Source organism: Asterias rubens, chromosome 1 (genome assembly GCF_902459465.1).
Source record: "Asterias rubens chromosome 1, eAstRub1.3, whole genome shotgun sequence".
In the NCBI taxonomy this organism is placed as follows: Eukaryota; Metazoa; Echinodermata; class Asteroidea; order Forcipulatida; family Asteriidae; genus Asterias; species Asterias rubens.
In genome coordinates, this window is record NC_047062.1 from 8,928,037 (window position 1) to 8,939,722 (window position 11,686).

The 11,686-nt window shown below is 41.1% G+C and overlaps 1 protein-coding gene across 1 annotated transcript; it reads right to left on the reverse strand.

Annotated features, from left to right (window-relative positions):
• Window positions 1–6,202: 6,202 nt before the first annotated feature.
• On the reverse strand, window positions 6,203–11,290 carry LOC117301282 (univin-like). Its single transcript, XM_033785169.1, has 2 exons — window positions 10,442–11,290; window positions 6,203–8,608 (listed from the first exon to the last, which is right to left on the reverse strand). The coding sequence occupies exons 1-2, from the start codon at window positions 10,749–10,751 to the stop codon at window positions 7,758–7,760; spliced, it is 1,161 nt and encodes a 386-aa protein (XP_033641060.1). The 5' UTR covers window positions 10,752–11,290; the 3' UTR covers window positions 6,203–7,757.
• Window positions 11,291–11,686: the final 396 nt, after the last annotated feature.

The following is an 11,686-nucleotide window of genomic DNA, read 5'->3' on the forward strand; positions in this document are numbered from 1 at the left end:
TTAGTCGGTACAGGCAGGTTCATGAACAGACTGTTTTCAAATCAGTAAATACCGTGTACTTGGGGTCACGCTTTGGCCCTATGAGAAGGCAAACGTGTAAAAACAATTTGTTTTATCCACGTGGCTTTCCATTTGTCAAAAGTGAGTGCGAAAAGTATGAAAAATAGAACTAGGCATGTTATAAAGTATTTTAAGCTTGCACAAATAAACAGTTCCTTATTTGGTTGGAATGCGGACCTTTGCCTACTAAGACAATAGTGAATCAGGTATATATTGACACAATACTCAAAACGAACGAAAAATTAACTGGCAACCTTGGGCTTTTTTTTTTGGGGGGGGGTGGACAAAATTAGCGGTAATAGCAACATCGTTAGTTAGGGATCAGGTTGGCTTAGTGGTTTGTTCCCAGCCTTTCACCTCGACCCCGGTTCGAATCCCATATCAGACCGGAGCCAGTCCCTACTTGATTGTGTAGGTTTTCCCTAGCTGAGGTTATCTTCTCGTTTCCTCCCTGAAATAACCTATTCACACCATTGCAATGCGCGATCCCTTTAAAACTCTCTTATATGGATGATGTCGATATCATTTCAAACACCTGACATGTTTTATTTCGATTATGTTCAGATTATAGAGAACAAACTTGAGAGCCTTGATCTCACATCGTACCGTGGTCATAATGGGATTACCATGTACTAGCTATATAGGCGATGAAAAATGTCAAAAGCCTTTTTCGAACCACGACTTCGGCTCCCGATTCGGCTCAGGCTAGCTTGGCCCCGCGGTTGTTTTGAGACTTCATTTGCACGTGCTTTGTGTACGTGCTTAGTCAGGACTTCAGACGAGAGAACGGAGCCTGAAGCAGAAGCCAAAGCCGAAGCCGTGGATTCGAAGGGCCACAATGCGCGGAAAGTCTCGCCATGATTGTCATCATAGTACCACACAGCCACATGATGTGTGCAGCTTTCCCACAACGATGCATTTGAAAGAGCTGCTATCATTTTTACCGTTCCATAAGAATGGCTAAGAATTGTCTCGCAAGGAAATACAATTCTAATGTGTAGTTATACTGATTGGCCTAAGATCAAGTGAAAGACATGTGAAATGAAAAGGCATTTCCTCCTTTTTCTCTCCTGGTGACGAGCAGAGTGTACTGTTCGAAACGTCGAGACCAAACCTGCCTTTTTTCAGAGTCAACCACGCCCCCCCCCCCTCCGAAGAGAGAGAATCTTTACATGGTCGTACCGGGGAGGATAGCATCCATGGTTGTACCCGCAAGTTTACTATGGTGTTTCTTCCTTCGATCACATCGATCACTGTGAAATGGCTTCACTAATTCTTGGTTCAAGTATATAGGTATACAGTAATATAAGGTTAACGTTTAAGTTCGCACCAGTTACAGACCCCCTCCCACAGTCCACGAGAACATGACTGAAATACAGTAAAATACAAGAACATTGAAGACCCCTAAAAACGGGCGCGTACATTTTGCTTGCAATCGACAGCGTCGTACACCTGTCGTAGAGGGCCATTAATTCGCACAAAGCAAAAAATACAACCTCTGAAAAACACACAAAGTGTTTTCCAACCGGTACTCACAGTTCTTTACGCCGCGATTAAGTAATGAGCCCTTTCACTGAAATATTATAATTACATTCGCGCATGCGTACATATTATGGTTGGCAAATGCCAAAGAGGCAGACGCGCAGGCGCGTATATGCGACATCAGTCCCCTACAAAACGGTGCGATCTTTAGAAATAATATCAGATTGTACCATATTGTACAAGCAGTTCATCAAAGTATATTGTTTCAGTCAGAGCTGGTTATCGGTTCGATTTATAAACAAGTTAACTCCATACGGGCCATGCTAACTATCCACCAAACCACTTCGATTTCACCCCTGGATTGCGCCATAAGTCCACCGCATTTAATCATAAATGTTTACCAAATGCCAGCCGAGATCGAGATCGAGAGAGTACAGTCATCACTTGGAAGTGAAACCCCCCGAAATATGCCATTTGCGGCTCGTAAATGCCATGTAGCTGACAATTACACGGCCATTAAACAGAGTGGAATGGCTTCGCTGATTACACTATTGACACGTCTAGGTGCTAATAACCCAATCTTAGATGCTATGAGCTTTGACATATAAGTATGATGGGGCAGTGTACGTGCTCCATGCACGGATTGTTCGTTGTTCTAAAAAACATCCATCATTCGGAAACAAAAACGCAAGTTTGAAGATATTTAGAAGAATTGATGTAGACCAAGAGTAACACTTTCAACTATTCATTGAATTTAATGAAAAGGTGTATACCTGTCTGTAACATTGAGACAAGGTTCACCCACCCCGACGCACAATTTGGAAAATAAAACAGCGGTTCTATAGGCACAAATAACTTGGTGTGTGTTGTGTTTCAACGAATTCCACTCAACATCTTGAGGAAAATCTGCTTAACAAGAATGTGATTCCGTTCCCGATATGGGGCACAGAGTGCCCCAAAAATGTGCCCAATCTTCAATTAACAAACTCTGTTTCTCTTGTGTAAAAATGTCTTCCCCTAAATCCTAAATAATGTTTAAGATTCCCAAAACACACTGCAGAGAGTAGGGGAGGTTGCACCGAACTCACCCATTTTCTGTGAAAAATATGACAGTATTCCAGACACCTGACTCACTACTGATCCTTGTTTCGCTATGGTTTACGTAATCGTGTGATTTACAACGGTCGAGCGACATTGACAGTGGAAGAGAGCGCCCTCTCTCAAATGTACTGGACCTTATTGGTATTATTAAATAATTGTTGGCATAAAATATACCTAAGAGCGATGGAGAGATGTTGATAGTATAACACATTATGAGAAACAGCTCCCTCTGAAGTAACGAGTTTTGAAAAAGAGGCAATTTCTCACTCACATATAAAAACACTTCACGCCTAAAGCCTTTTATAGCATCTGAAAGCACACAACTGTGTGTGTTTTTTCTTTAGTTACTATCCTGCAACTTCGCGATGACTAATTGAGTCACAATTTGCACTTGTTATTTGATGCAAATGTTGCGATACACTGAGTGAGAAAACTGGTCTTACAAAAGGCGTCCGGTGTCTTTATTGGCCAAATTATGATATAGCAATGCCTATTTTTTTTTTTTTTTTGCGCCCTTTTCTGTGTCGGTTCTCAAAATTTAGAAATTGTTTCCACGTAAGTCTGTTCTCAGAGCTGGGCAGCAATCAAATCGGTTTTAAGAACAGACTCTTTATCATAAGAACGAACCCTTTCTCTATGAATGTTACCCTGAAGTCGCTAACATAAATTCTCTCCCTCCCCCAGCTAGCTATAAACCGAACCCAATATGTATTAAACAAAAATGTACTAGAAAGAAGGATGTTATCACTTGACGAGAGATCCCATCTTCCGTCCCTAAACACACTCGTCACAGCTAATTACATTTTAATCACATCCAAGTACACGAGTTTGTAGATACCAACCGAAAGCTAATAAACATTAGTTGATGGTGTCAAAGCAAACCGCTGAGACACGGGGCCGGCTGGCTCATGACAGGTAAAACAAAAAGCCCACGCCTTCCATGCGCGGGGTCTGATCTTGAGTCTAATGTGGAACTTGTCGTGGTCAAGTGCTTTGTATGCACCCCAACATGACAAGATGTCAATATGTGACCGCAAGCCATTTGTCATTCACAGTAATTAAAGAAGCAACACGGTCGAGTAACGTTGTCATGTTTAAAGGAGAAGTTCTGGTTGTGGAATCAGCAACAAATCCATTCAGTTGGCCCATTTTGATTACACTGTGTTATGTTGCCATCTATCGGGATCAGAATGGTCTCATTATAACAACTTGCTTATTCGTCGTGAGAGTTTTGCTTTAAATAATGACAGGCATTGCCCTTTTCTAGCCATGCATGGTGAGAGCTGATGATTTCCAATTGACGTGACGGAACATCAATATTTCACAAATCCAAACTTTTTTCAAATTCAACAATAAGTCGGGAGAATGTTATTCCCCCCGTTGAAAAAAATCCATTCCGAGCACGGTGCATTGAGGGCGCTCTTTTGTTTGGCCAACAATACAGTTTCCAGCCACTCTAAACATTTCGATAGATGAACTTAAACGTGTCTTGTAAGGAGCGTAAACGAGTAATTTGTTGTCATTAATTTGTGAACACAATTTTGTTATAATAATAACTTTAGGCTTATTATATATAGGGTTCCCAAACGCCAGTTGTTAAAACTTATTATTTTCGGACGAACTTTATACGAAAGAGAGACGTCCCAGGAAAACATTTTTCTCCGATTTGTACGATACACTATACCTTGAGGGTTCTATCATCAGCGTTCTGTCGGAGTCTTCTGTCATCGCATAGACGGAAAGAGATATGTCAACTTGATCAGCAAGCCGGTGAGCGAACGACCACCTGAGAGTGCAGGGGGGACCTCAAGGTGACTGCCTCACCTGGTGTCAGAGCTAACCCCGTCCAGACAGGCAGAAGAGAGCGTTGAAAAGCAACATCGCTCAAGCAATCTGGTGGTGTTTTTTGGTGAATGGGAGTTTGACTTGAGCAAACAGGCAATTAGGGTGGACTTGCTTGGTGGGGTAGAGCATAAGGGGATCGGATGCCGCGACAGGGCCTTGACTGTGCAGCCTGGGTTCGTAGATTGAACTTGATTCAGAGATCCTGCTGGGTATGCACTTTGTTGGTTGTACATGGAGGGGGTATGACACATATGGAAGTCATATTGAAAGTGTAAGGGAAAGGGTATTACACAATGTCGGCAACATAAGAGAAAGTTTTTGAAAGTTAACGATGATTGGCCTTGAGAAGCTTAAAGGACTTGCTTATATAACAGGAGCAAAATCAACAACAAGAACAAACCGAAACGACGCTTTATACTTTTATGCACCTAATAGTTGAAACATCCAACGTCTCAGAAAAAAAAACAAAAAAAACATGAACGGTGAGGTTGAAAGATGAATGTTCATTCAACCATACAGCAACAAAGACCATGATTTAAAAGGTGAAAGCCATGTTGAGAACAGTCATTAACTCTTCGAGAAAAAAAAAATTGCCTCAAACTCTGCGTTCCAGCAATGCAAAACATTAAATTTATCATTTGTTTTACGTAACATCCTATCAGATGTTTTGAAATTGGGGGGAAAACCACCAATAACTTTGTTGCTGGGTATCCACTACGGGGCACTGTGTGTCTTATGCACATGTGTGGTGTGGTCTACGTGCCATAAAGCAAACGGAAGTAAAAAAAACCCAAAAAAAACCCACCAAAGCCACGTGCTGGTTTGAATGAATGCCGCGTAACCAACATTCCTCCAATCAAATGAAAAGGATCTATTTGCTGATGTTATAATATCAATAAAACTCACAGACTCAATACATGCTGATTTTAGTCTGAAAACCTTTTTTGTGTGAAATGTTTCCCTTTGAGTTGAAGTCATATTCGAGTGAACTATAATCGAAAAAACCTCAAATAAAAACGCACAAGTGATTTCGGTTGTAACAACAAAAGTGATTACATTTTGAAAATTGTGCATGGTTTTTCAATATTTTCTCCTGACTCATACAACGTATTCAAGCCTAAATTTTCACAGGCCGTTATGTCATGTAGCCTTATAGAATAAAGCTGCTTTCTTATATAATAATGTTAAAATTCATTACACAAAACATGAACACTGTCTGGCACTATTTTGTCAGACCTACCGACCCTGTATACATGTAGGTCCCTACCTTTCGTTTAACGTCACAGCTTGAGTTTTTGCGCAGTCATCTTTGTCTGGCCCCCAGTACCATCAATCAGAGTGTCATTTTTACACACGGGGCATACTCAAGGGACCAGACTATATCCAAAAAGCAACCTACGGCCGTGTCCGAAACGGCGACTTCGGCTACAGCTACGGCTAGATCGCGCGCGTCTGCCTATTCTTTAACACTGGTAGACGCGCTGATCTAGACGTAGCTGTAGCCGAAGTCGTCGTTTCGGACACGGCCTTAGTCTCGTGCCCACCTGGAATTCAACTCTGGTCCTATCCCCCGGCGCTCTCGCTATGTAAAACGCGCCTTAACAATCGCCACCCCACTCTTCTGGAACAATCTTCCCGCGCACATCCGTGCCCCCACTACACTGGACTCAACAAAAACACAGGCAAAGTAAACCTTTAGTTTTTAGCACCGTCCTACTGTTTTAATCCTATACCAACTTTGCCAATCATGAAAACGTTCCTCAGATAACAATGTTGAATCCATTTCTCTAAAATCACATTTCTTATGACAGAAAATCGCTTCTCAAAAATATCTATTAGCTGCAGTGTTTCTTACCAAGTAAGTTTTAATGTTGGTAGTAACTACAAAAGGTCTTAGGGCGAAATATGCCTCGGATTTGACACCGAAATATACAAAAGCTGCAAAAGCAAAAAAAAAGATGAAAAAAAAGCCTAATCGCGCATAAATGGTTTGAACATAAAAATAAATTTGTAGGGAATTTTAAACAAGGAAGTTTTAATTTTTTATTTAATTTTATTTTTAATTTGTAATATAACATGACAAATCACGCAGTAATAAGAATTGCCATGGAAAAAATCTTCGCGACCCCCCTCGCTCACCAAGAAGAGGAAGACAAAAAGACAAAACATAAACAGTTTTCAGTCCATTTTATATATTCTGTATTCCAGACAATTTATTTACATAATAGGTAGTTATTAGATCATGTTACAGTTTAATAAGCAAAACGGAAAGCTTATCATGTCATTTGTTATGAAATAAAGCCAATATCGGAAGTAAAATAAATAAATAAAAAAACATTAAAAATAACGATGGAACTCCTTCTTTTCAAAGTGGATTCGTCGAGAAATGGGCCGAATAAAAAATGCATGTATGTGTGACGATGATCGAGACTTTAACATGGCGAACTGATTGTGAAATTGATTTTAAAATAAATGTGAAAAAGAAAGTCAAAAGGATCGTCCAATTGCCTCGGAGGAAAATTTCAATTTTAAAACAAGTGGAATAAAATTCAAACCGATTACCTATCTTCTTATTAAAGTATACCGGCATCGTAACCAGCGATAAGTTGAAAAAAATAAAATCCCCCAAGATGTTACAGAATTTGGGGTTGAAAAAAAGAAAGAATTTAGGGTTGAAAACGATAATAAAAGTAAATTTGAAGGACTACGGTCATATTGGTCTACGCAGGAAGAGACAGAGTGTCACGACAAAGCAGAATGATATTCATGAATTTAAAACAAATATTGTGTGTACTTCAATATTTTCCATATTTACATTATCAACACAATAATTAAATAGCGGATTTCGGTAACTTATAAGCGCTTTAGCATTTCTGTACAATTATTTTTAGATACAATGTATTCTTTATGATCATTCGCTAGGCGTAATGTACTTCGTTTTTATAGTGGCCAGAATCTATGATTTTTTGCAAGAAGCACGCATGTGCATTTTGAAACTATACTTGGGCTGTTTTATAAACGAGCTTTAACATTTCTAAAGATGCTTGATTATAACATACAACAGGAATTGACCACTTGACCAAAGGAATTACATTCCTTGTGTTATAGTTTACTATAAACCGTTTCTGCATTTAGCCGGGTTGAAAATCTTTCTTAGGGATTGGAAATACTGATGGAGAAACCCCCAAAACTATAGCCTTGCACAAATGCGTATGAAAGATCTTCAACCCAAGGCTTTGAGAAAATAGAGTATAATTAAGAGTATGTAATTAACGGCAACCACAAGATTCAACCACCATGTCTTCGTATTGTCTTAATACAACATTGTCTTCATTGTCAAAATAAAGCATTGATATTGCTGAGAGTTTCGTTGGTGCGCAGCACACCTTGGGTGCCGACGTTGGATCAGCAGAGTTCACCAGCGACTGGATAATGGCGTGATTAGTACCATTCAGTACAGTGTCCAACGGGAAGGGGCAATCACCCCCACAGAAATAAGACTGGTACCCCATGGGTGCGATGATCCAGTCTTGCCACCCGACGTCCCGGAAGCTGACGTACAGTCGACGTTTCTGGCAGAGATTTGGGTGTGGTTCTCGTGGGGCGTCGTCCTCCTCAGCACCCCGTCGGAATCTGTTTCGGCACTGCTCCCCGTCGACGGACACCACAACCAGCGTGGCCGTCCTACCTCGTAACTTGCTGAGTTTCTTCACCAAGATAGCATTGGCCTTTCGTGTTGTTCTCTCGGACTTGGGGATGTCGACTGCCACGTAGAGACCAGTGTTCTCACTGACTCCAGATCGCCATTCCTGGACTATAGGAAGAACATCTACGGTTTCCGAAGCCCCTCCTGACACGTCGATTGAGAGGGAGGTAAGCAGACGGAAGGTTCCTCTTGCTTCCTCCGAGCGGGAGGATCTCATGTCGGACACGGTTTGGGTGACTTGGTAAAGTTTCAGATGAATAGTGGGAGCGGACCTCATCTTCTTGATGGTGTTTAAGAACTCCAGGCGAAGATGGGCTCCAGTGATGGTCTCCTTGGAGGGGATGGCTGAGAGATTGAAGTGAAGGATCTGACGAAATCGTCTTCCAGATTTATCCAATGATTTCAGCTTCGTTCCTGTAAAATATAATAAAATTCGATCCATTATTTTGTGAATGGGAACAAACAAGTCAGTCACATTTAATAAAATCAAACGATTATCGCTGGAATGCATAATGGTATAACGTTAGTGACCATTGTTCATTGACTTCACGGTATTCAAAAAATGACTTCAACGTGTTGATAAATAACTTAAAAACAAACTCACAGAAAGGAACACAACACAAGTGATAATACATTCATAGGAACTACAAACTAATTCGTGTAGAGGGTTTTTCTAAAAGAAATGTTTGCACTTCCAAATTAGCCTGTTCATTATAAGCCGACTGAACTATTATTAGCAGCTTAATTCAATTGCATCTAATTTAAATATACACACAGGTAAGTGTGTATTGCATGGTTGAGTAAACATTGTCTTGACGCAGGTGATAAAACCATTTGAAGGTTTGATAAAGAGAGGCGTTAAAAGGTACGTCCAGTGCTACCGCTTTTGAAATAACAGGTGTGACTACACCTGGCAGATAATGAGATTCACATTGACATGGCTTCGCAAAACACAATCTGCTGAAAGTTTTGCCCGTTCTTTGGCGAATCATTTTTTGTTTTACGCTGCAACATTCCTACGTCGGTGAAAGACCCCGGGTTTAAGTTAAAACATCAAACGCGAATCTGATAAAAGCTTATAGATTTCGGGGAGATTTGTCCAGAGCGCGAAACAAGTTTGGATGTTGGTGTGTGTGTGAAGGTCAACCTTATTTTGGAAGGGTGATGAAGAACAGTTGAATAATATTGGTTCATGAAAACTCAATGCCAGTGATGCAAGTTTGTTGTGATGAGAGTGCACAGAACAGGTCAGGACAACGGGAAAAAAATCAACAACTACCCTACACAGGCTAAACCTCAGCCTTGAAACGTTGTCTGAGGTGCTATAGACGAAAAACTTATTTGTTGTCATTGTCAAATGCACTGACAAAAGTAAGGTTTTGCAGTGAACTGCAGTGTTGGGTTAATGTTGGTGGTGGGGGGCGGGCGTGTATTTCAAAAGCAATGTTTGAATTCGGATATAACCATTTTCCATTTGTAACTAAACCAATATTATTCGCAATTAATTCACTGTGGTTGTAAAGAAAAAAACCCAAATCAACGCTAAAAAAGAAGAAGATAACATTGAATGAGGCAGAGTCTCTCCCGTCCGCATAACAGCAGATATTTCAACACACTCGTTAGCGGGCGCTTTTTAAAGTTAGCTTAAACTCGACAGTGTTTTGTTTTAGTCTGCTTACTTACAGCTCGTTACTCACTCTACATCGCAAAGTGCAGTCTAAATAAACTCTGCTGTGAAAGGGTTAGCACTCGCCTTGACATTTACACTGAGAGCCGACCACACAAGCTGTCACTCAACGAGCAAGTCACAAACTTTAATAAGTTTGTTTGGGGGGAAGTGTCATGGCGGCTGTTTTGACTTGAGATTTCCCGCTCCTCGTGGAGTCTTATAAGTTGGTATTGAAAATTATTTCAGACAGTTTTCCATAATGTTGAAGCCATCTTACACTTTTTTTAGATTACTGTAGGCAATACTACTAACTATGAGAAAATTTGAATCTTTTAGAGAGACTGTAGTCTTTTCATCTTTTAAATTTTAGTATAATTCTGATGAGGTTTAAAACAAAATGGCCGCCCCATGATAAGGAATACGTTGGGAAGAGTAACTTTGCAGCGTGATTTCCACTCTATATAATAATTAGGCATAACAAATGATGACACTGATACCTATAATAGAAAACAAGATTCATAAACATAAGTTATTTTATATAATTATAACTGGGATGGTAATGATTAATTTGTACTTGCCTGTATTTGCGACACTGCGAACGATGTTACCGGGGAAGGCAGGGTCTGGAAAGGCACATCTTCCGGCACTGACACCCGAGTTGGATTCATTGCGAAGTCTATCGTACAGGTCAAGCATGTACTGTGGAGCCGTGGCGTTTGGTCTAGGTCTCGGCCGTTCCCGCAACCCCAACATACTCAGGATCTTGCTCTCCATCTGTGAACTCAGCGGTGCTGGACCGGCATCGCTCCCCTCAGCTGCAAGGGCGAGTTGGACGATAACAGCTAGGCAGAGAACGACCAGGGAATTGGTGGTGGCCGCCATCATCATTTTGTGATTTGAAAGTACGGAGATCTTTACAGAAGGCTGTATCTTCAGTTGTCTACTAGCCCAACGGCTAGGATCAGTCTGTCAGTGAGCAGGTGTTGATGCTGACACCAAGCTCTGTTAACACAGCTCCACCGGTAAGGATTGCAGCTACCTCGGGGTGAAAAAGACGCACGGGGAAACTTGTGAAACGATTGCTAAATCACGTCTTTCCAGGTATACACGGGTTTAAGCGAAGAGGGCTTTACGTGTGGTTCAACCAAGGACAAGCCACCAGTGGCGTTCAAGGGCTAACCCAGGAAATAACTCGGTGTGATATTGCCAAATAAAGCGAATGTTGGTCTGAGGTTGACGGTCCCCGATGATCATGTGTTTGCTTGCGAAATGACAGATTGCAGAGTGAGCTCCTACCCCAGTGGGCGCAGTACCACCAATTATAACTCTGCTAGTCTAGTCGAGCTAATTGGCAAGGTGCGTAGCTCGCAACCAGACACGTTTAATTAATGACGCAATTAGCCTCACTCAAAAGAATCGACTGGAGTGATATCCGTGGCCTGAGCTCAGCTAAGCAAACAGGTCTCAGCATGTACCGTCATGTATATCAATGAAACCGTGACTTGTATCCCCTCTTCATCGGTCCGTAGAGCACACCTATTCTTATGCTAATACCTCACTCCTTAAAGACGCGAGCTTCACCTATCAGCTTTTGTTACGGACATGTACACTTAAATACTCAAGTTCATTCACACGTGCAGTTTTCATCCACATGTATTGCTTTGGTGTATTATAGTGTAGTCAGCCCGAGTGAAGAATCACACGTTTTTATAGTAGAATGTTGTCAAAATGCCGTAAAAAGATACACCAAATTATTGAATGATGTTATTGGAGAAGGATGTTTTCGTTTCCTGGGAGGATCCCAATCCAATTACGTTGTCTGA